Here is a 24,720-nt window from a genome sequence, read left to right on the forward strand (position 1 = left end):
GCTCTGCTCAAATTGCTGATCCATAAAACCATGTATCAAGCCAATAAATTTTGGCTTCATTTTTATATCATAGATATGTCGTTTTTTTACACTATAGATCATCAGAACACGAGTATCTTCACGACCTCTGTCTCTCTTCCAAGTATTTTCTTTTGGAATATAAAAACATATTCATGTCTGGCCCAATCTTATCAACATTTTTCATTTTACCCAAGATCCCCTTTTACTTATCACACACCCTCATTTTCTTTCCTTCCACTTATGCTCCAGCCTTTCATTCTCTATCTTTCCACAGTGGTGCTTCTTCCCTAATCATGCCAATGAAATTATTTTTGCCAAGACCAATGATATTTAGGCTCTGACAAATACAGTTAATTATTAGTTCTTCTCTTACTTGCTCTCTGTGTCATGTCATTGAACACTCATTCCTTTGGGAAACTCTTCTCTGGTCGCCTCAATTCCATTCCCTCTTGGCTTATCTTCCTAGTAACTCCTTCCTTTCTCCCTTATTTCTTCTCTGCTGCCTGTACCCTAAATAGATTTTTCCCAAGGTTCTCTTTTCCACTTATCTCTTCTTTACATGGTTTGCAAACTCATCATATCCATCCCTACAACCACTGCTTCAAGTAGATGCTGTATCCTGAGAGTTCTAAGTCCATATTTGTAGCCTAGATCTTTCTCTAGAACCTAAGGGTCAATTCTGACTGGACAGCTTCATGGAAACTCCCCTGGAGTGTTCACACCCAACAAGAGCAAAAGTCACCTCCCACTGCCAGACTGCCATTCTCCTGGACTTCCCAGTCAGTTGGTGAATGCAACATCTATTTGAAAGTTACACTTGACTCCTCCTGCATCCATGCTTATACTGAATGTACCTACTTAGTATATCTGGAAATGGTTTATTCCTCCTTATCCCATTTCTAAAACCATAGTTCAGGATTTCATCACTTCTTTTTACAGATTCCACAGGCTTCCGGATTCAACTCACTCTCTAACATCCTGCTAGAGTGTTCACTCTAGGTGCAAATCTTATCATATCACTCTTTGGCTAAAACCCTTTGGTGCCTCCCCAACAGTTTCAGATTCAAATTCAAATTTCTTAACATGACGAGCACAATCCTTGGCTACTACTTCTCATCTCTTGCCTCTTCCCACTTGTGCCATTATAGCCAAGTACATGGATACACTTGGAGTTTCATAAATTCACTGAATTTTCATATTCTGCCAGTCTCTATACCTGCTCTTTCTGCTACATGAAACATCCTCCCCTTTTAAAACAAATTAATAGTCACTTTTTGTTTAAAGCTCAATTTAGCGATCATTTTCTCAAGAAAGCCTTCCTGCCCCCTTATTCTGTCTTAGGTAACTTTCCCAGTGTGGTTACTATGTGCTCTTCTCTATCATGACACTTAGAACATAATTTTCTATGTAACATCCTATTGAGAGGTCTGTCTGAGCACTAGACTAAGATTTCGAAGGCAAGGATTTTTTTTTTATCTAAGTTCTCCAGTCACCCTTTGGCACATATCAGATACAGATATTTTTTGAATGAATGAATGAATGAATGAGTTAGTGGCACATATTTGGTTGCCAGATTAACTAGCCTCACAGAGATTTTTAATAGTAATACAAAACGTTATGAAATTCATGAAAGTAATTTCTTCCCAGAAAGGAATAATGTTAAAAAAGGGTTGTATCATAATTCACCTTCTCAGCTTTTCTTTGCTTGAATGAAGAAGAGAAACCTTTTTGCTTTTCTCAAACTCTGGCAATGGAGCCTTTAATTCAAGCCCAGTCTCACTTCTTAATGATTCAGAGCTAGAAACAAGAGAAAATCATGTCACAGATTTCAGAGGAAAATTGTCAGACAATATTAAACAATCAGCACCAATACACTAATCAAAGGTGCTTCTAAGTTCCTTGCTTCATGTAAAGGTGCGGTAAATACCAAAGCACTTTACCTTACATACTTGGTGAAGAATACTTATTTCAAAGACTCTAAAGAATTTATGATCAAGATCATCACAAATCCATGATTGATTAAACTCTAAAATATACAGATAAAGAGTAACAGATACCAACAGTATTAAAATATTCTGACTTCATTGATTATGACTCTCCAAATTATATGACTGTATCAAAAGGTGTATAATAGGAAAAAACCACAAAGGATTAGAGGGTCACATTACACTATTCCAACCTGATCAGCAAAGGTCAGATATCCTCCATTTATGGATATTTTCTGGCTCTACCATTTTTCTAAAACTTCTCCATGCATTTTGATTAATTTTTTTTAATAATTCCCTAAGAAACAAATAAACTAATATTATCTCCTTTATCCCAAGAGACAGAACTTAATTTGAAAATTTACTTTTATTTGTAGTGGTAGAATTCTGAAGCAAAACAAAGATTCAAGACAAGGAGGGTTCAAAAAGAAATTGCAAATAATACAAGAAAATTACAAAGCCTTCCAAAACCCTTCCCAATCTCATATCCCAGATGAAGTTTAATACAATAAATTTCTTTCTGGTTAAAATGTTAAAATGTTAAAATATCAAGAAACTTGTTGATATTTTTGCACCACTTAAGTGAGCACATCTTTGGTTTAACCACACAATTGGTTGCCAAGTCTTTTCCTTGTTCAAAATAGTAGATGGTCACATTTCCACAAACAGTTGATGGTCACATTCTACAAATTCCGGAAGTGACTGACTCAAAATTCTCACCATCATCATTCATGTCCTCAGCAGCTATGTTTATTGTAGCTCTATGCTCTATTTAAAATTAAAATCCCTTTGGAAATCAGCTTAAAGTGAATGAAAGAAATTCACAAAAATTGAATTTTTATAAGCAGATAAAGAAAGGTCTGACCCCCAGTTCAACTGCCTATCCAATGCAGGTTTTGAATACCAGCTCTAATATCTATGGTGGTGGGGGGTTGGGTGGATGGGGATAGAGATAGAGAGACCTTTTTTAAGGGTTGTTTTCTCACTAACTGAGGGGACAGATTCATAAGTTCAAAAAAGACATCAGGGAGAAGCTTAGTGGTAGGTGGATAAGATCTGAGGCTGTTCTTGTCTGTTTAAATACTGGGGTTATATGTAAAATTTTTTTCTGAAGAAGATTCTACTGTTTCTAAAAAGTTTGAATATCGCTGCTATTATTTAACTCTGATTAATGGTAACTCAGACTCTACCACATCCAGTGTTGGGGAACTTACTACCTTGCAATTCACCCTGGTCCCCTGTGATCAAATAGGATTGTTAAGAAGTACTTCCTAGGGGTGCCTGGGTGGCTCGGTCAGTTAAGCGTCTGACTTTGGCTCAGGTCATGATCTCACAGCTTGTGAGTTTGAGCCCTGCATCAGGCTCTGTGTTGACACACAGAGTTCTCCAGAAATTACCCAGTAAAAATTTATATTATGAAAAAGTGAAAACAAAACTAACCAAGCAAATAGGTCAGTAGAAAAATATCCCAAGTGTTCACTGCAGGAGTTCTGCATGGGCAATCCAGGTTCTTCAGGCTTCACAGAATATTCATTCTTAACTGAAAGTTTTAAAGGGGGACTATTTTAATTCTAACATCACTGGTGGGGACGATGTTAATCACACATACAAGCCCTGAACAAAAAGCAGTTGCCACTTTTTACTCAACAGAGTTTACAAAGCAGTATTTTTTAAATAGAATGCATTTTATAGATTTCAGTCTATAAAGCAGGAAACCACCCAGGTTAGAAAGCAAAATGAAAATACTACATTCTATTCACTCCAGACATCAACCAAATTCTAGAACCAAATTCTAGTAACTTAGTGGTAGGTGTGCTTAAAACACATTCAACTGAGATTTATTTATTTTTATAGGTAACTGTCATACTTAACAGAAAATAAGTATGAGTCTGCAGTAGGCAGCTGTATTGTCAAAATATGACATCTGATGGTTTTTTCTTTCTTTCTTTCCTTTTTTTTTTTTTTTTTTTTTTTTTTGCAGCTGCTCATTTTCAGAGCAAACATGAGATGACCAGAAGCAGACGTGGTTATGACCAATAGGAAGGTGCTAGACAGCTGGTGACGAACAGCTGCTCTATTTCCACTGAGAACCAAATAAGAGTTTGCAAAGAGGATTTGGGTCACCAGTTAGCCATTTCCAGGGAGAACTCTGAAACTCAGGGGCTGAAAGCCATTGGAATGTTATAGAACAGACTCACCAATCTGCCCTCAATATTAAAAAAGGACATGAAAAAAAGAGGAGTGTACTGAGTCCTACGTCATCTGGAGTATGAGTTTATACAGGATAATCCTGAAAGTGTTTTTCAGGCCCATTTTAAGAAAAAAACATCTTAATTTTAAAAGATTCCTAGCTAATATCCCAGGCCTAGAAAAACCACAAATAGTCATTGACCACAATGATTTCAGTAGAATTTAATTTCAGAAGTTGGAGTTTGTCCTTTCATGAGCCAAATTAAAGCTAATTTAGCTTAAGTGTTTAGACGCTGGTGATACACATTAGACAATGTAGGTGAAGAGTTTTGAAATGTGAGGTCTAATTGAAGCACTGACAGTAATTACCTAGGTCTAAAAATCTAAAACGGAAAGGACAACCACCCTAGCAACTTACAGAAGTAAACTAATTTATAAGCAAGGGTTTTGCAAGCAGAAAGTATGATAAGATTCAAGGTTAGTGGCCCTGGCTTTTAGACACTCATACAATGACACAGCATGATTAATTCCATTTTAAAGAGCAAGAAATGATGGTAACAGCTAGGGCACTAAAAAGAAAAACCCTGTGCCTGCTGCAACACTGTTTGCCCTTGTGCAACACACTTTAAACTTTGGAACACGTAAATTTTTTCTTCACAGGTAGGGAACATATGTTTCCTTTTATTTTATTTACACTTTTTCCTTCAGACTATGATTAATAAGGATTACATGTTCTTTATAGTACACAGCACACAGTTAACCCTCAGCAAATAAAAAGCATAAGTGGAATACCAACTTAAAAATGTATATATATAGTTTTTGGAGCATTTAATTAGAATTTTTCAAACCTTTAGAAATTTGGTTTTCACTCACCGGTATTTGAGAAATATGTTTTCCAGTATTTTACCACAATACTCATTTTTTCGATTGTCAGTGGTTCAATTAAAGTAACATCAGCTCCATGCCCTGAAACACAACCTAAGAACTTCACATTAAATATTGACCTTATGACTTCTATTTATAGAAAAAACATAATATATACAACAGGCACATACCTTTAAAGTTTTCAGGGGTTATAAAAACAAACAGCAAATGTATATTTTTCTTCTTGCCAAATCTGAGAGGAAAAAAGTGTTAAAATGAAGCAAAATCATCATTTGAAAAATTGGGATTCAATATTTTACCTTAAGAACTAAACCAGAATGATTTTATTTCTTTAGAACTTCAAATGATGGCATTAATATGGAATTTAGTAAAAATAGCATCTCAAATTAGCAATGGAAAAAAGATGAACCACTTTTATTCTTGTTTAAAAAAAAAAAGCCTAATTTTTATCCATGTTCTTGAGCTAACCACCAGTTTACAAGAAATTTAAGGAAAAGAGAAATATTTTAAAGAATGCTGTGGGAATGGGGCACCTGGGTGGCTCAGTCAGTTGAGTGTCCAACTCTTGATTTCAGCTCTGGTCATCATCTCATGGATTGAATCCCACGTCGGGGCTCTGCACAGACAGTGAGGGGCTTGCTTGGGATTTTCTCTCTCTCCCTCTCTCTCTGCTGTTCCCCAGCTCACACATTCTCTGCCTCTCTCTCAAAATAACTAAATAAACTTAAAAAAATATGCTGTGAGGATGAAATCAGCAAAAGCCAGAATGTGAAAAACTGGGTGAGACAAATGGCCCCTTTAAAAAATACATACAAATAAAGAGTAAGACAAAAAAAAAAAAAAAGGAAAGGGATAATTGAATCTTGATTTATATAAACTAACAGTTTAAAAAAATCATAAGATGGGTGGCTGGCTGGTTCAGTCAGAGGGGCATGCAACTCTTGATCTCAAGGTCATGAGTTCAAGCCCCATATTGGGGGTAGAGCCTACTTAAATAAAAACTTTAAAAAAAAAATAAAAAATCATAAACACAGAAACTTGAACACTGGATATTTGACAAAATTAAAGAATTGTTATTAATTTTCAGGTGTGTATTGTTATTGCGGTTATTTTTTAAAAAGAGTCCTTATCTTTTAGAGGTATTTATTAAAGTATTTATGGATGAAAGAAAATGATATCTTAGATTTGCTTTCAAATAATTCACCAGTTCAGCAGGGGTGGGAGAACTGGAAGGGCCAGAGATGAAACCAGATTGGCGATGTGTTGATAACTGTTAAAGCTGCATTATGGGTACAGGCAAGTTCATTATACTTTTATATGCTTGAAAAAAAAAAACAATAAATAAAAGAAATGTGGTGTTACAATAAACTATACTTAGGAGTTCAGGAAGTTGGAATTTCTGATAATTTAATGGGTACTGAACTTTGGCTTTGAATAAAAGGAAATTATTTTCCAAGGAGACTATTACTATGAGCCAGACTAAAGAGAACAGCTAGTGGCGCCTGGGTGGCTCAGTCAGTTAAACATCTGACTTCAGCTCAGGTCATGGTCCTGCAGTTTATGAGTTCAAGCCCTGCGTCAGGCTCTGAAGCAGATTCTGCGTCTCCCCCTCTCTCTGCCCCTCCCCTGCTCACGTTCTGTCTCTCTCTTAAAAGTAAATAAACATTAAAAAAATTAAAAATAAATACAGAGAACTAAACTGCTAAGCTAAACTGCCTAAGAAAAAATAACTATTCTATAATACTTAAAGTATCACTTATTATATTAATATGTAGTTATGTGTGGTTATTATTTATTCCCTTAAGACAGGACCTGGAAGAACCCCCACTATATAATATTGTTATATTATCTTATATACGCATTTGAAAATAAAGGCACATTATGCCATGCTCCAAATTACATTACAGTTGATCCTTGAACAGCATGGGTTTGAACTATGCCAGGCCACATGTATGTGGATTTTTTTAGATAAAGTATAATACGGTAGTAAATGTATTTTTTTCCTTATGATTTTCTTAGTAACCTTTTCTTTTCTCTGGCTTAGTTTATTGCAAGAATATAGTATATAATACATATAACATACAAAATATGTGTTAATTGCCAAATTATCAGTAAGGCTTCTGATCAACAGCAGGCTATTAGTAGTTAAATTTTGGGGGAGAGTCGAAAGTTAACACACGGATGAGAACCACACTTGAATTGAGAAAGACTGAATAAAGCAGACTGCCATTCTTAAAGTGGGTGGGTTTCATCTAATTAATTGAAGACCTAAGTAGAATAAAAAGTCTGAGAACTCCTCCAGCCTGACTTCTGAGCTGAGACATTGGCCTTTTCCAGCCTTCAGATTCAGACTGAAATATCGGCTCTTCTTAGGTCTTGAACCTGCCAACTTTTCAAATGAAATTTATACCATCAGCTTTCCTGATCCTCAGACCTTTAGATTTGGACTGGAACTACACGTTGGCTCTCCTGGGTCTCTGGCTTGCCAATTACAGATCTTGGGACATCTTGGCTTCCATAATCGCATGAGCCACTTCCTTAAAAGAAACCAACTTCTTCCCTATCTCTAGATAAATGGATAGATGATAGACTGATCAGCATCCTACCGGCTCTGTTTCTCTGAAGAATCCTGATTAATATAGCCACATTTTATTTATTCATTCATCTGTCTATGGACATTTGGGTTGCTTCTACCTCTCGACTACTATGAATAGTGCTGTGAACATGGTGTGAAAATATTTCAGAAACATCCTTACAGACACATCCAGAGGAATGTTTTGCCAAATATCTAGGCATCCCATGACCCAATCAAGTTGACACATAAAAATTAGCCATCACAGGGGCAACTGGGTGGCTCAGTCGGTTAAGTGTCCAACTTTGACTCAGGTCATGATCTCGTGGTTTGTGGGTTCAGGCCCTGCATCAGGCTCTGTGCTGAGAGCTCAGAATCCTGGTTCAGATTCTATGTCTCCCTCCCTTTCTGCCCGTCCCCCACTAGCACTCTGTTTCTTCTTCCTCAAAAATAAATAAACCTTAAGAAAATAAAAATAAAAATTAACCATTACAGTGTTACATACATACAATGGAATATATTACTCAGCCTTAAAAAGAAACAATCTGTTAAATGCTATCATGTGGGTGAACCTTTAAGACATTATGTTAAGTAAAATAAGCCAGTCACACACACAAAAATACTATATAATTTCATTTATCTGAGGTATCTAAAGTAGTCAAATTCATAGAAATAGAAAGTAAAATGGTGGTTACTGAAAGATGTGGGGAGGGGTAAAGGAATACTTGTTTAATAGGAATAGAATTTATGATTTACAAAATGAAAAAGTTCTAGAGACATATTTCACAACAATGTGAATACACTTAACACTACTGAACTGAACACTTAAAAATGGACAAGATGGGAGGCACCTAGGTGGCTCAATGGGTTAAGCATCTGACTCTTGATTTCGGTGCAGGTCACGATTCGGTGGGTTCAAGCCCTGCATGGGGTTCCACACTCGCACTGAAGAGCCTTATTAGGATTCTCTCTCTTCCTCTCTCTCTGTCCCTCCCCTGCTCATGCTCTCAAAATAAGGAAACATTTTTAAAAATGGACAAGATAGTAAAATTTGTGTTATGTGATTTTACCACAATAAAAAAAAATACCCCCCACAAAAAGAAGCTATACATGGATTTTCGACTGTAAAAGGCATTCATGCCCCTAAACCCCATGTTGTTCAAGAGTCAACTGTATATGAGATTTTTTTTAATTTTTTTTAATGTTTATTTCTGAGACAGAGAGACAGAGCATGAGTGGGGGAGGGGCAGAGAGAGAGGGAGACACAGAATCAGAAGCAGGCTCCAGGCTCTGAGCCGTCAGCACAGAGCCCGACACGGGGCTCGAACTCACAAACCCTGAGATCATGACCTGAACCGAAGTCAGTCGCGCAACTGACTGAGCCACCCAGGCGCCCCTGTGTGAGATTCATATATCTGAGTCATATATATATTGAGAGCCCTCTATATGCCAGACTCTGTGCTAGGCTCTGGGGGTTATCATAAACAGGAAAACAAGGTCTCTGCTCTGATAGAGTTAATAGTTTCTTGAAGGGGTCAGACATTGAAGAAATCACTGTAGATAATTAATGAAGTAGTCAAGTATGTGCCCAGTGCTGTGAAGGAAAGCCTTAGGGGCTGGTGGGAGTACCTACTTGAGAACTAACCTACTTTGCAGCCTCAGGCTTCCAGGCAGGAATGCCTCTGTGGCTGACCAGGAGTTAGCCACACAAAAGGTAGAACTGGGGAGAGAGCAGACTCAGAGAAGCAGTAAAGTACATTCGGGACAAACAGAACAGGCCCTGGGAAGAGGCCTGGGGTATAGAGAATAGGTAAGTTTGAGAAAGTGAAAACGCCCATTATGGTACAGAGCATCTGAGGGAGGGACACATATGAAACCAGAGGTGTACATAGGCCTTTGGGCCAAATTAGACATTTGGTATTCAAATGTCCCAAAATATTAAAATACCAGATATTAAGTTACTGGCATGATTGTATTTGCATTTTAAAAAGGCCACTCTATGATGGGACAGACAGGCAGAGTGCATCCTATGTGGTGGCACGGGGTGAATTTGAGAGACCATATTGCATTTATGCAGGCAAGAACTGATGGCAGAAAAAAGACATACCTGAGAACTTTCTATAAAAAAATAAATATTTCTGGCGCACCTGGGTGGCTCAGTCAGTTAAGCATCCAACTCTTGGTTTCAGCTCATGGTTAATGAGTTTGAGCCTTGTATCAGGCTCTGTGCTGATAGTGCAAAGCCTGCCTGGGATATTCTCTCTCCCTCTCTCTCTGCCCCTCCCCTCCTCACTATGTCTCAAAATAAATTTAAAACTTAAAAAAAATTGTTATAAATAAATAATTCTGAATATTTACTAATTATTAGTGCTAACATGTGACAAGAAGGATTAGTGCTAACATGTGACATTCACACAACTGAGGTCTCTTCAGGCTTGATTCTGCTCTGTGAATTCTGAGGAGTTTGGGCTAAAAGAGAAAAAAGGAGAGAATACACATTTCTAAGAAGAAATGAGAAGCTCAGGCAGAAATAATACCATCAAACAGGCATACACGGGAGGGAGCATAGGATTAGACTGGCAGACTGGACATGGAAATAGGAAAGGCACATGAGCATACTGGTATAGGAGGGCATGCTGGCATGGTGGATGACAAGAATGTTGCTTGCCACAGTGTAAGTATTTCATGTATATTTTTAAGTGGGGCATAATGGAGGTATGATTACTGGATGAGGAAACAGAAGTGGAGGGGAAAGATGGACTGAACAAACAGGACCACAGAAAGAAACTTACAAGGCAGTTTAGCTCAACTTTTGGAATAAAAATTACTTGTTGCTTCACAAAAAGTAAATTATAAGCACACTTTAGAATTAGAGAATTTTAAATAAAACAGATTATTAGCTTTTAGAAATATTCTATGTCGATCTCATAGTTCATGGGTTCAAGCCAGGCATCGGGGTCTGTGCTGACAGCTCAGAGCCTGGAGCCTGCTTTGGATTCTGTGGCTCCCTCTCTCTCTCTGCCCCTCCCCAACTCACACTCTGTCTTTCTCTTAAAAATAAAAATAAACATTAAATTTTTAAAAGAAATATTCTATGTCTATTTTTTCATTTTACAAATTGATTTTACTGGCATTAAAATAAGTCAGATTTGGATATATGAATATATATAATGCCCTCATGATGACTTTCAAACTTCAAGCTTTACATCAGAGTTGGAATTCCTGGATTTTTGTCATTAGCACAGAATCAATTACCAACTCAAATACTTCCCCTGCTAGCGAAATGCTAATTGTGATGCTGTACAGGAGCTCCACTAATCAATAGAATTCCCAGAATCCAACACACTGGTGTGGAGCTCAGCTGCTCATTCACATTCTCTACAGATCGATAAGCTAAAAGAGTTTCTAGTTTCCAGGATCACCAAAAAAAAAAGGAAAAAGAAAAAAAAAGTCCTCTTCCTAATGAATCAATGTTCCTTAAAACAAAACAACACAAAAACAAGGCAAACATCTCTTTCATCCACCCCAATTAACAGCACTTCTTTCATATGCCAAAATCAAATTGCAGATACTGAGACCTTATAAGTACCTTCTCAGTTGAAGTCTCTTGGGTTTTAAACATTTGCAATTCATTAGGGGACAATCCATTTCTCCTCATTGTATTTCATACAATATACTGTTTAAATGTCATGATGGTTCCTGAGACCATACTCTACATACAAGATTGGATGTTGATATTCTAGTGTCCCTTCCTATGCCTGTCTCAGGTATTCTCTGAAACTGAAGGCAGTTATAAGCTCAAAATGCAGCAGTACAGTTCCCTAGTCTTGCCACTATACCCGGGTCTGGTCCCTGGTAGCTGGGGCGGGGGGGGGGGGGGATCATATAAAATGTCTTGAGCTGAGCTGTACACTCAACTGACTAAAGAGCCTCAGGAAAGTCCTGGCCTCTGAAATCTATCATCAATAAGAGAACCAATGGTGTCTTATAAGTCCCTATGAAGCCAGGGAAAATTTCTAAACTCATTTACTTTAGAGTCAAAAGGACTCCAAGGGACAAAAGCCAGTGTCATTTTTGGGTAGTGGTCTCCTTGAGTACAGTTATCCATTATGCTGTGGGCCAAATGCAGCCAAATTAACTTGGCTGGTCTATTTGGGACTTGCAACAAATAACGTTCTTTGCTAATGACCATTAATTAAAACATTTTCAGTGAGAAAACTGAGAGCTTTACTATACATGTGAAAACACTTAAGTTCACTCACTACTAGTAGGGTACCTGTGATAACATGTAGTTGAGTTCTGAGAATTTATTCTGGTCAATAGTAAAGTCTGGTGTGCTCTCTTCCCATTATGTTATTCTTCAGAAGAGTTCCTGCTGTGACCATCCTAAGTCAGGGTCACCACATGACCTGATGTTAAGCATATTAAGACCTAGAATTTTCTGCAATTCCTACTTATACTCAACCATCAATTATAGAATAATGTTTTTAGTAAAACTACTTTCATGTTTTGTTGTTATTTTGTTTATTATCAAGCATTCAGCAGGGTAGGTCACGCCAACTGACTAATGAGACTTACTGAGTTGCACTGTCAAGTCAAAGATGTTTTGGAATTACGGACACAAAAGCACAACTTGTTAGACCCCTGTGGCTCACTAAGATTTCTTAGTGAATTAATAAGTCAACTGATCAGACAATTGAAACTACATGGGAAAGATAAAGTCAGAGCCAAACTTGATTTGTAGACTGAGCAGATGGAACCTCATTCCTTTGCTACTGCTGGGCTGCTTGGAGCTCACGAGAACCACAGAATTCTAAAAACTGCAGAGACATTTCATGGAATGGAAAATCACAATTTCAGACAGGATCCATACATTGTTGATGAGTTTAAAAGATATTTTAATTTTCCATACCTGCCTTTGGAAGATAAAGTATCAGGATGTGTCTGAATTATCAAGTATCTGCTCTTTGAGTGTGGTTCAATTTTAGAATTCTGAAGCTAAGCATATGAACCCTAAAACTATCTTAAAATATTTTATCAATGCTGGGGTACGTGGGTGGCTCAATTGGTTAAGCGTCTGACTTCAGCTCAGGTCACGATCCCACAGTTTGTGGGTTCCAGCCCCGTGATGGGCTCTGTGCTGACAGCTCAGAGCCTGGAGCCTGCTTCAGATTCTGTGTCTCCCTCTCTCTCTGCCTCTCCCCTGCTCGCTCGCGCGCTCTCTCTCTCTCTCTCTCTCTCTCTCTCTCTCTCAAAAATGAATAAACATTAAAAAGTGTTTTTTAAATACGTTTTATCAACAGGTAGTATTTGAGTTAAGCCAGCTCAATAAAAATGTATTTATAAAATGAAACCCAACTGGGGAGTACTATTAAGAATGTTAACCTGTAATTGAGATGTGCCATAATTCTTGAGAATGTCAGTCTGTGAAGTACCAATATTTTTTATGAATGATTAAAATTGATCCCTGATTAGCTTCAAGCTGAAAATATCATTCTTCTGTAAGAATAAATTTAAGAATCTTATTAAACAGGCTGCTTACATTTTATTCTAAAATAAGCCTAACACTATAGCTAATAGGCTACATGCTTCATTCTTATTTTTAATAGAAATCCATATGCCTTATAGATAAATAGATTTGTGATCATGGGCTCTAATACTGCAAATAAAGGTGGACACTTCTACTCTATATTAAGCTCCTCATTAACTGGTAAAACACATAAAGTACCCGGAGAGAAAAAAGTAAGATGAATAGTCGTATATCTTGCCAAACCCATCCAGATTTTGAGGTATTACAACAACAAGGATCTAAGGGGGGAAAATCTAAAATACAGCAGAAGAAAAGCTAAACAAGACATTTTATTTTGGTTTAGTCATTAAATGTCAGCCCAAACTCAAAATATACAGTGTTTTAGGAAAGATAAAGGCTTAAATGCCTTACAAATGGGATAGTATGTTTATAGGACTCATTACTCTAAGAAAAACCACAGGTTCAAAAATATAAACATGCTCCACAAGGGTTTAAATAATTCATAAGTAATAAACTCATAACAGATCTTAGGGCAAGAAAGGGAATTCCAGAGACATTCCTAGCCTCTGAGGTCAGTATCATGAAAGGCAAAGATTTCACAAAGAAAACTGCCCATTTTTTAGGGAGGAACACAAAAGCTAGAACTGTCTGCCCTGAATGGCATTTCCTCTATTCATTCACACAATCACTCACTCATACCCACAGCAAGGTACTGAATACTTGCTATTAGTCAAAATCTATACTAGATATTGGGAATAGCGGAACAAGAGACAAGAAAAACAAATCCAGGTGTTTTCAAATGATCCTTTTTTTCTTTTCAAACAAATGTTTCTATAGCAAAATAGTAGAACCATATGGTAAATATACTATTTTGGCATGTCTATATATTTAATGCCTTCTTTTTTCCCTGCTGAGAAATCTTTAGCTGTGTTACTTAGAGCAAAGAAACCAGCAATAGGGAGAATCCACACGGTGAATACGTTCTCTCCTCCAATCTTCTACCTTTTAATAATTACAACCGGACATAAAACTTGTTCTTAAATAGAACTTTATTCTCATCCTGCTCAAAATGTAGCTTCAATACTGAGCAAATATGAAGCCTTTACCACAGAGGGACCTAGCTAGGTTCCCACTCTTGGAATGGGGAGAGAGATCAGCCACACTGATTTGTCCAGTGCTCTTGTAAAATGACATGTATTTTTAGTTTATACAAAGTTTGGCATATATTGAATCTCAGGTGTAAAAGAAGGGGCTTCGACACACAAGCCAAGTAATTATAGACTTTTATAAGGAACATGAAGAGAAAAGACTTCTCCTCAGAGTTTTGTAAAAACAAGCCATATGGTCTTAGGTAAACCACTTCACCCTTAGTTGTTTGTAAAGTAGGGATGAAGAAACCTGTTCCACCTCCCCATAACACTGTTGTAAAAATGCTGAAATACTGTAATAAATGCAATATTATGATGAGGTCCCAGCCAGGGGAATTCTATTCATAGGAGTCATTTTTTAAAGGTATATAATAAAATAGGTTTATCTTCAGAAGACGGACAGTTCACAACATGTCTTGGAAATGAAATCCACTTTGAGGTAGCCTGCCTGGTTTGTCTAGAGTTCGTACTCCCAGGAGAAAGCCAAAACAAATGCAGTAGATAATCTAAGAAACCCCAAGAGCTGTATCCGTCTCTCCACCTCTCTCTTTAACAAGGAACTCATTACTTTGGCCTCTTCCCATTCCAACTTTTCTTGTCCCCTAACAGAATACACTTGCTCCTTTTTATTCAGGGATAATATTGACTCTGAACATTCTCCTTTAGTCTTGAAAGGCCTGTCCAGCAATTATTACAAGTCCTTGTATATTCCAATATTATCTGCAATTATACTTTCTCTATCAAATCTTCTCATAGAAGGGAAACGAAATTTTGACCTAACCTTGTTTAAAAACATCCAGAATGGCTCAAAATCCTATGTAGTCAGGCAAGGAAGCACCTAACTCTCCCACCACCAGACTCCAGATCTCTAAAGTAGAGTGGGTCAAACAGAACCAGAACATCTATGGAGCTACAAGATGAAACAAAAATATTGGAGGTGATATTGATCTGGACTCTACGGATCCAAAGAGTTTTGAGGCTTTTCCACATTAGGACATCTCTTGAAGGAGACACTTTGAGTCCATCGCTAATATAACACAGAGCTAAGAGTGCTCACCTTAGTATCTGCCATAAAAATTAATGAACTCCGAAAAGATGTGTCCTTTTTTTTTAATTTTTTTTTTTACATTTATTTATTTTTGAGAAACAGAGTGAGACAAAGCGTGAGTGGGGGAGGGGCAGAGAGAGAAGGAGACACAGAATCTGAAGCAGGCTCCAGGCTCTGAGCAAGCGGTCAGCACAGAGCCTGATGCGGGGCTCAAACCCACAAACTGTGAGATCATGACCTGAGCCGAAGTTGGATGCTCAACCGACTGAGCCACCCAGGCACCCGGGATGTGTCATTTTAAATGACATAGTTATTCAAAAGGAGTACCTATGGGATTAAGATAAATACTATGTACCAAATAAATTTCTATGACCAATTAATTCTCACATTCACCCACATCACTTTTTTTGCTGTTGTTTTACCTTTTTTTAATGTTTATTTATTTTTGAGAGAAAGAGGGACAGAGTGCAAGTCAGGGAGGAGCAGGGAGAGGAGACACAGAATCGGAAGCAGGCTCCAGGCTCTGAGCTGTCAGCACAGAGCCTGACATGGGGCTCAAAAGACGGGAGTCGAAGGTGGACACTTAACTGACTGAGCCACCTACGCTCCCCCACATCAATTACTTTTTAAATTAAAATGATAATTCTTATAATAGTATGCCAAACTGGCAATAAAAACAATACTATGTATACCTATTCTTCCCATGAAAGTATCTCTCATCTTAAAAATTAAAGCATAAACAGTACCATCTTTAAAGGTTTTTTTTTTTTTTTTTTATAGAAATGGGTTTCTAAGGGCACTTGGGTGGCACAGTTGGTTAAGCATCTGACTCCTATCTTGGCTCAGGTCATGATCTCACAGTTCATGAGTTCAAGCCCCATATCCGGCTCTGTGCTGATGGTGCAGAACCTGATGGTGCAGAACCGGCTTGGGATTTTCTCTCTCCTTCTGTCTTCCCGTTCCCCACTTGTGCACACACTCTCTCTCTCTCTCCCTCTCAAAAAAAAAAAAAAAAAACACTTAAAAAAAATTTTAAAAATATAAACGTTTTTGAAGTTCACCTAATTAATTTGGCAGCTTCCAGCTCGTCAGCAGTTGGTAAAGAAGTCATCTTCAAGAAAACCATGTCAAATGGGCAATTCTCCAGAAGTGCTGCTGCCCCCTCCACATCTCTGATGGTTATGGAGACTTTTGCAATATGTGAAAAGGATTTCTGTGCAATATCAGCCAGGTACTGAACAGTGACATCTCCAACTAATAGGAGGTCTATTTTTGCCTGAAAGAGAAGGAAAAAAAGCAGAAGTACCACATAATTCATATCTGAGCACAGAGAAGATGCCATGTATGAGAGGATAAAATAAAGGTGACAAATAATACCATGACTGACTATACAAACAGACTGAATGGTCAACGATAAGCACCTCAGGGACAGGAACTAGTAGTTTCTTGTCCTCAGTACTTAGGGTAGTGAATAGATCTGATGGTCATGCTATTTTTTTTAAGGTTTTTAAATGTTTATTTATTTTTGAGAGAGAGAAAGAGAGCGAGGAAGGGGCAGAGAGAGGGAGACACAGAATCTGAAGCAGCTCCAGGCTCTGAACTGTCAGCACAGAGCCCGAAGCAGGGCTCAAACCCATGAACCATGAGATCATGACCTGAGCCAAAGTCCGATGCTTAACCAACTGAGCCATTCAGGTGCCCCGAAGGTCAGGCCATTTTTAAAAGTTCTGCCTACAAATAACTATTCTACTGTGATTTTCCTCCCAGTTTCTTTTTCATTCTAGGAACAATAGACAGGATTCTTAAGGCCCAGTTTCCCAATCACTCATCCTGCTGGAAAGTGTTTACTAATGAGAAAAAAACTGGTGATTCTCCTAAAGCACTTGTTTTAATGAAACACACATTCCAGAGAACAAAGTAAGATTTAAATTCCTAAATTCCAAGAGATACTCACAGTCTTTTCTGTAAATGGAATATACATGCCATTCAAACTTCATTATTTTAGAGCCAAAAAGCATCTTTCTTTCCTTTGGGGGTTATTTTCAAGCACATTCAATCAAGAAAAATATAATTTCCATCTTCACCTTTTATTTTCCTATGTTTTATTCTCTACAGCTATTGAACATAATCCACTAAAACTGTCAAAGAAGGGCGATGCTTAAATTAGTGGAAACAGTCAGCAGACACTTGGAAATGGCAGGCCACAGGTCCGCATGAGAAAACAGATTTGGGAGCTGACCAGAATTGAAGCCAAAAGAAGTGGGTGAAGGAGTTGGAAATACCTAGGAAGAGAAAGGCAGCTTAGGGCGCCTGGGTGTCTCAGTCAGTTAAGCATCCGACCTTGGCTCAGGTCATGATCTCACCATTCATGAGTTCAATCCCCACGTCGGGCTCTGCACAGACAGCGCGGAGCCTGGAACTTGCTTCAGATTCTGTGTCTTCCTCGCCCTCTCTGCCCTTCCCTAGCTCACGCTCTGTCTCTCTGAGCGTTAAATGTTTAACATTTAACATAATAAATGTTAAAATAAATAAATAAATTAATTAATTAATTAATTAAATAAAATAAAGAGACAGAGAGAGAGAGAGAGAGAGAGAGAGAGAGATTGAGAGACAGAGAGAGACAGAGAGAGAAAGGCAGCTTGCCAAAGATACAACCCTTCAGAGCAGGATGCTCGTGAAGGTGGCCCACCATGGAGTATCCCCTCTCCTTCACCCGGTTTCCCAGGGGCTGCTGAAGGGAACTTAAGAGGTGCAAGAAGCTAGCCAGGTTTAAAGTAAGTAAAACTTTGGCCCTTCTTATTTCTGCCTTCTAATTTTCTTCCTTCTGTTAAAAAAAGAAAAGAAAAGAAAAAAGTGACTCTTCTTTTATCCCTCTCTCATATCCTAATTTAATCTCCTCCTCAGAAGCAACCACTGTCAATGATTTTGTCTATATCCTTCCAGATGAATTCTTTTTTTTTTTTTTATTTTTTCCCTGTTTTTTTTTAAATTTTATTTTTTATTTATTTTTTTTTTTTATTTTTTTTTCAACGTTTATTTATTTTTGGGACAGAGAGAGACAGAGCATGAACGGGGGAGGGGCAGAGAGACAGGGAGACACAGAGTCGGAAACAGGCTCCAGGCTCTGAGCCATCAGCCCAGAGCCCGACGCGGGGCTCGAACTCATGGACCACGAGATCGTGACCTGGCTGAAGTCGGACGCTTAACCGACTGTGCCACCCAGGCGCCCCTAAATTTTATTATTTTTTAAAAGTTACATCCAAATTAGTTAGCATATAGTGCAACAATGATTTCAGGAGTAGATTCCTTAGTGCCCCTTACCCATTTAGCCCATCCCCCCTCCCACAACCCCTCCAGTAACCCTCAGTTTGTTCTCCATATTTATGAGTCTCTTCTGTTTTGTCCCCCTCCCTGTTTTTATATTATTTTTGTTTCCCTTCCCTCATGTTCATCTGTTTCGTCTCTCAAAGTCCTCATGAGTGAAGTCATATGATTTTTGTCTTTCTCTGACTAATTTCACTTAGCATAATACCCTCCAGTTCCATCCATGTAGTTGCAAATGGCAAGATTTCATTCTTTTTGATTGCCGAGTAATACTCCATGGTATATATATATACCACATCTTCTTTATCCATTCATCCATCGATGGACATTTGGGCTCTTTCCATACTTTGGCTACTGTTGATAGTGCTGCTATAAATATAGGGTTCATGTGTCCCTTCACAACAGCACACCTGTATCCCATGGATAAATGCCTAGTAGTGCAATTGCTGGGTCGTAGGGTAGTTCTATTTTTAGTTTTTTGAGAAGCCTCCATACTGTTTTCCAGAGTGGCTGCACCAGCTTGCATTCCCAACCTTCCAGATGAATTCTATGTTAATCATATAACACGTATATACCTTTTTTTCATAAAGGAGGTATTTTTAAAAGTGAGTTTCTTTTCTCACTGTAGTTCAACAATTCCTCAGAAATTCCAGTTCACTGGGGACATTTTCACTTCCCAGGCTGTTAAAGATTTATTCTCTTAAATACACGTTTTCTATCATTTGTTGGGATCTGGAGTAGAAGGAGAACGCGTACTCATCTGTCATCTTGATCCAATCTTCCTCATTTATGAGGATAGTAACTTATCAAACCATTAATTGTTATAATGCTGTAATGAACACCTTTGTGTACATATGTATTTTTAGTCTCATTAAATTCAAAGTAAACCGTGGACAACTTATGACAGATCTAATATGAATAACGGACAGGACTGAATCAAAGAAATAAACAAGAAATAAATTCTTGTTTAAAAGAATGAAAAAGAGAAGTGTGGCATGTACAAAGAATGGAATATTATTCAGCCTTGTTTAAAACAAAGAAATTCAGCCTTGTTTAAAACAAAGAAATAAATTCTTGTTTAAAAGAATGAAAAAGAGAAGTGTGGCATGTACAAAGAATGGAATATTATTCAGCCTTAAAAAGGAACTGAATTCTGATACATGCTACAACGTGAGTGAACCTTGAAAACATTATGCTAAGTGAGAAAAGGCAGACAAAAAAGCAGAAATGTTGAATTATTTCATTTGTATGATGTCCCTAAAATAAGTAAATTCAAAGAGACAGAATATAGAATAATGGTTACCACGGGCTGGGGGCAGGGGAAAATGAAGAGTTAGTGTTTAACGAAATACACCATTGTTTTGAATGATTTTTTAGAAGTTCTGAAAATGGGTAGTGGTAAAAAGTATGTTATGTATATTATACCCCAATTTTAATAAAAAGGAATGAGGCACTAATACATTCCACAATATGGGTGAAGCCTGAAAACTTTATGCTAAGTAAAAGGAGGCTATAAGAAAAGACCACGATTCTATTCACATGAAATGTCCAGAGTAGACAAATCCATAGAGACAAGTACTTTAGTGCTTACCGGGGGGGATACGGAGGTTGGAGTGACTGCTAATGGGTACAGAGTTTCTTTTTGGGATGAAGAAGATGTACCAACACTTACTGTGGTGATGTTGGTCCAATTCTGTGAATAGCAAGCCTGGAAGTGTATACTTTAAACGGGTGAATTGCATGATTATGAATCATGTCTCAATAAAAGTTTATTTTTAAAGGAAAATAAATGGAGGAATAAATACATCTTTGTACAAGTAAGTCTAAGTCCTAGTGCCAAAACTATAAGATTAAAAGGTAATTTTTTGCTTTTGTTTCTCAACTTAGATGCTGCCAAATTGTTCTTCCCAAAAGACAGAAAAATCCCCAAGAGTGTACAGGAGTACCATTTCCCCAATCCTTAATAAGACTATTTATTAATTTTCTTCATTTTTGCCAATATTATGAGGAAAAAAAACCCCAATCTTCCTTTTTGTTTGCGTTTTTCTGATTAACTGTGAAGTTGGATATCTTTTCATTATTGTGGCAATTTCCACTTCTATTTATTGCATATTCTATTTATTATGCTTGTCTATTTATTATCTTTTTCTAGGTTCCTATTTGTTGTTTATCTTCTTATTGCTCCATAGTTTATATATTCTGGATATGTTAACTACTTTTTTCTATTTGTCATGGCTTTTAACTTTGATTACAAGGTCTGTCACAAATAAATGCTTAATATTTAGTAACAGCCACCTACTGTTTCCTTTATGGGCTTGGTGAATTTCATCTTGCTTTCAAAGCCATCTCTATTTACATTATTAAAATATGTTTTCATAGTGTGTTCTAATACTTCTACGGTGGTTTTTTTTTTTTTTGCATTTTGCTTTTTATCTCATATGGAATTTATTTGGTGATGTATCTAATTTCATCTTTCTTTTTTTTTTTTTTTTTTAATTTTTTTTTGAACGGGCGAGGGGCAGAGAGAGAGGGAGACACAGAATCGGAAACAGGCTCCAGGCTCCCAGCCATCAGCCCAGAGCCTGACGCGGGGCTCGAACTCACGGACCGCGAGATCGTGACCTGGCTGAAGTCGGACGCTTAACCGACCGTGCCACCCAGGTGCCCCAAATTTCATCTCTTTCAAATGCAGGGCTAATTACCCAAGTAGCCTTACTGAATAGAGTAACCTTCTCCCAGTATTTTCAAATGCCACCTTTATATATATGCATGTACAATTTTCTGGGCTTCATTCTGCCCCACTGATCTATTTGCCTATTCCTAATTAATATGACACTAATTACTAGCTTTTTATATCTTTTATATTTGATACAGCTTATCATTCCCTCCTTGCTATCCTTCAATTTGGTTCTTAGATATTTCCCACAATTTCTCCTCCAATAGAATTTTAGCATCAGGTTGTCAAGTTCCATAAAGAAGCCTGTTAAAATGTTGATTGTGGCTGCATTTATTTTACAGATTAATTAGGGAATATCATTCCAGTATTAAATCTCCCTATTTAGGAAGTAGGACTTAGAGAACTCAGGTCTTTTTTAAATGTAACCTTCATACAGATTCTGCACATGTCCTCATGTTTATTGCTAGATATTTGAAAGTTGAGGAGTCATTGTAAAGGGGATAGCTTTTCTCACTGTATTTTCTGATTGATTATAGCCAACACAGACAGTGCTACTGACTTCTGTATGAAGAATCTGCTTCAAGAACCTTATGGTACTCTCTCTTTAGTTTCAATATACTTTAGTTGATTCTTCTGAATTTTCTAGGAATATAAATAATCACTCAGTCTTCAAAAATGACATTTTTGTCTCCACACCCAGAATTTATGCTTTTTATTCACTGATCTTAAAGCACTGGCTAGAAATCCAAAACAATGGTGAATACAAGGAGTAACACTGGGTATTCTTACTTTGTTCCTGAGTTTAGTGGGAATATTTGAAATGTTTCTACCACTAAATATGATGCAGGTTTCTGGTCACTACCCTCTACCAAGTTAAAGAAGTTTCTTTCTACTTGGAGGATAAGAATTTTAAATCAGAAATGGGTGCTGAAATTTATCAAATATTTTAATATCAACATGATCATATTTTTTCTCCTTTATTCTGTTAGGTAGTGAATTACATTAACAGATTTCCTAATGACAAGCCATCATCGCCTTGCTGGGATAAACCTATACATAATATGTAATAGACTAAATTCATTCGTATTATTTAAAATTTTTCCATCTATATTCATGAGCAAAATAGGATACAATTTTGTTTCATTATATTGTCTTATCTGGGTTGGGTATCATCAGGATTATGCCAGCTTTGAAGAGTAAAACAGAAAGCTTCAATATTATTTTATGGTCTTGAATATTTTATAAAACCGAATTATCTGCTTCTTGAAATTTAGGTAAACATGTCTGCAGAATCTGGGCCTGAGGCCATTTAGAGAGATGGGTTTTAGAGTATCTTTTACAGTTCCTTAATGACTACCAGTAAATTTAAATTTTCTCCCTTAAGTGAATTTTGTTCATATATTTTTTTAATTCTATTTTATCTATCTTTTCAAATATATTAATTTTTAAATGTATATAATGCTTACTATTTGTGTTGAGTTATTCTTGCTAACTGGAAATTAATATATAATTAAATCTTTTCTATCTTCTTTTTTATGGTAATGCTTTATTAGAGACTATAGAACTGCGTGGTCCAAATGATAGCCACATGTGGCAATTTATTTACACTTATGTTAACTAAAATTAAAGTTTGAAACTCACTTCAGTTACACTAGCCTCATTTCAAGTGCTCCATATCCATGTATGACAAATGGCTGCCATATCAGACATAGAACATTGTCATCACTGCAGAAAGTGCTTTTGGATGGCACAGTCCTCCAAGTGGCATTCTACTGTACCCCACAGATTTTCATGTATATTACGTTTGTGTTCATTCATTGCTAGTATGTAATTTCACTTTATACTTCCATTTTAACCTAGGAGTTGCATTAAACATCTATATAAAAATGTTTTTAATTTTCAAGATTATGATATTTTTGGTTTTGGTTCTTACTTTTTTTGTTTATTGACAAAATTTCTTCTTTCAGTGCATTGTCAACAGTGAATGTATCCTGCATGACTACTTCTTAGAATTTATTTTTTGTGGAGTAATACATAGTCATTTTTTGTTAATGTTCCATGGATACTTGAAAATAATGTGTATTTTCTGCTGGGCACAGAACTTGTTAATTATTTTCTTTCTTACTTTAGGTCTACTTGAAGTTTCAGTTTATGGCATGTATCAACATCTCTCCTTTCTAATTATGGTTTGTGAATTTATCAATTTCTCCAACTATAGACTCTAATTTGGGGTTAGATATATAAAGATTCATGATAATTATATTCACATAAAACATAATATTTAATATATATTAAATAACACATTATATAGCATATTTTAAATACTATATCAAGAATATCATATATTGATAATTATGTCCATTATATGGACAGAAAACTATATATATGAAATATTCTTTGTCCTGTTTAATGTTTTTTACTTGAAATTTTTTTCTGGTATACAGTAGTTTTTCATATCTCTTTATTTTGAGCTTTTCTATATATCATTTTGATTATGTGTGAATTTTGTAAATAGAATATATCTGAATTTTTAGGTTTCTTTTCACGATATGTGACTTTAGTTTTAATATAGGAATTTAATTAATTTCATTAATGGCATTAACTAATGTACATTAATATCAAGTAATAACATTAATTGTGAAACATTTATAACTTAACCTGAAGTGGTCTTATTCTCTTCATTTGTTATTTCACATTTCCTATCCATAGTAATTTTGTTTCTTTTGCCTTATGCCTTCTGTTAGGCTGATGGAATTTTCCTTTTTCCCCTCCTGCTGTTCCTACAATACTTTGGGAGTTAAGGCCCTTATTTCTATTACTCAATAGTGGCATTTGGGCCCACAATTCAATGCCAGTTTTACCTGGTAAATACTTCTTTTTTGGTTTTTTTTTTTACGTTTATTTATTTTTCAGACAGGGAGAGACAGCATGAACGGGGGAGGGTCAGAGAGAGAGGGAGACACAGAATCTGAAACAGGCTCCAGGCTGTCAGCACAGAGCCTGACGCGGGGCTCGAACTCACAGACCGCGAGATGGTGACCTGAGCCGAAGTCGGACGCTTAACCGACCGAGCCACCCAGACACCCCTACCTGGTAAATACTTCCAAGGTCAAAATCCCCTGCCTCTGAGCCTTGAAGCTATTGGTCCATTTTCTTCTGGCATCCAGTTGTTAACAAAAATAAGCTGCTTTGCTTTCCTTTTAGTGCTTTTCTCATTATGCTGTGGGTTCTGATAGTTTGTGAGGATGCGTCTGGGTATCGATCTTATTCATCCTACCTGGCACTCAGTGGATCTTTGGCTTTGGAAGTTTCCTTCTGTTTCTCTATTTCCTCCTGTCTT

General features: G+C 36.9%; 1 protein-coding gene across 4 annotated transcripts in view; it reads right to left on the reverse strand.

Annotated features, from left to right (window-relative positions):
- SOHLH2 (spermatogenesis and oogenesis specific basic helix-loop-helix 2) overlaps positions 1–24,720 on the reverse strand; it is a 54,429-nt gene that overhangs the window by 24,049 nt on the left and 5,660 nt on the right. For all 4 annotated transcript variants that reach the window (XR_007154747.1, XR_007154745.1, XM_047870765.1 and 1 more), the window contains exons 2-6: positions 16,441–16,655; positions 5,252–5,313; positions 5,070–5,174; positions 3,447–3,546; positions 1,708–1,818 (exon numbers count right to left, since the gene is read on the reverse strand). Coding sequence is in view for 2 of the 4 variants with exons in the window: in XM_047870765.1 (XP_047726721.1) it covers positions 1,708–1,818; positions 3,447–3,546; positions 5,070–5,174; positions 5,252–5,313; positions 16,441–16,655 (593 nt within the window). In the remaining 2 variants the exon portion in view is untranslated. The remainder of the gene's footprint in view (positions 1–1,707; positions 1,819–3,446; positions 3,547–5,069; positions 5,175–5,251; positions 5,314–16,440; positions 16,656–24,720) is intronic.

The sequence above is a fragment of the Prionailurus viverrinus genome, chromosome A1, assembly GCF_022837055.1.
Source record: "Prionailurus viverrinus isolate Anna chromosome A1, UM_Priviv_1.0, whole genome shotgun sequence".
Classification (NCBI taxonomy): domain Eukaryota; kingdom Metazoa; phylum Chordata; class Mammalia; order Carnivora; family Felidae; genus Prionailurus; species Prionailurus viverrinus.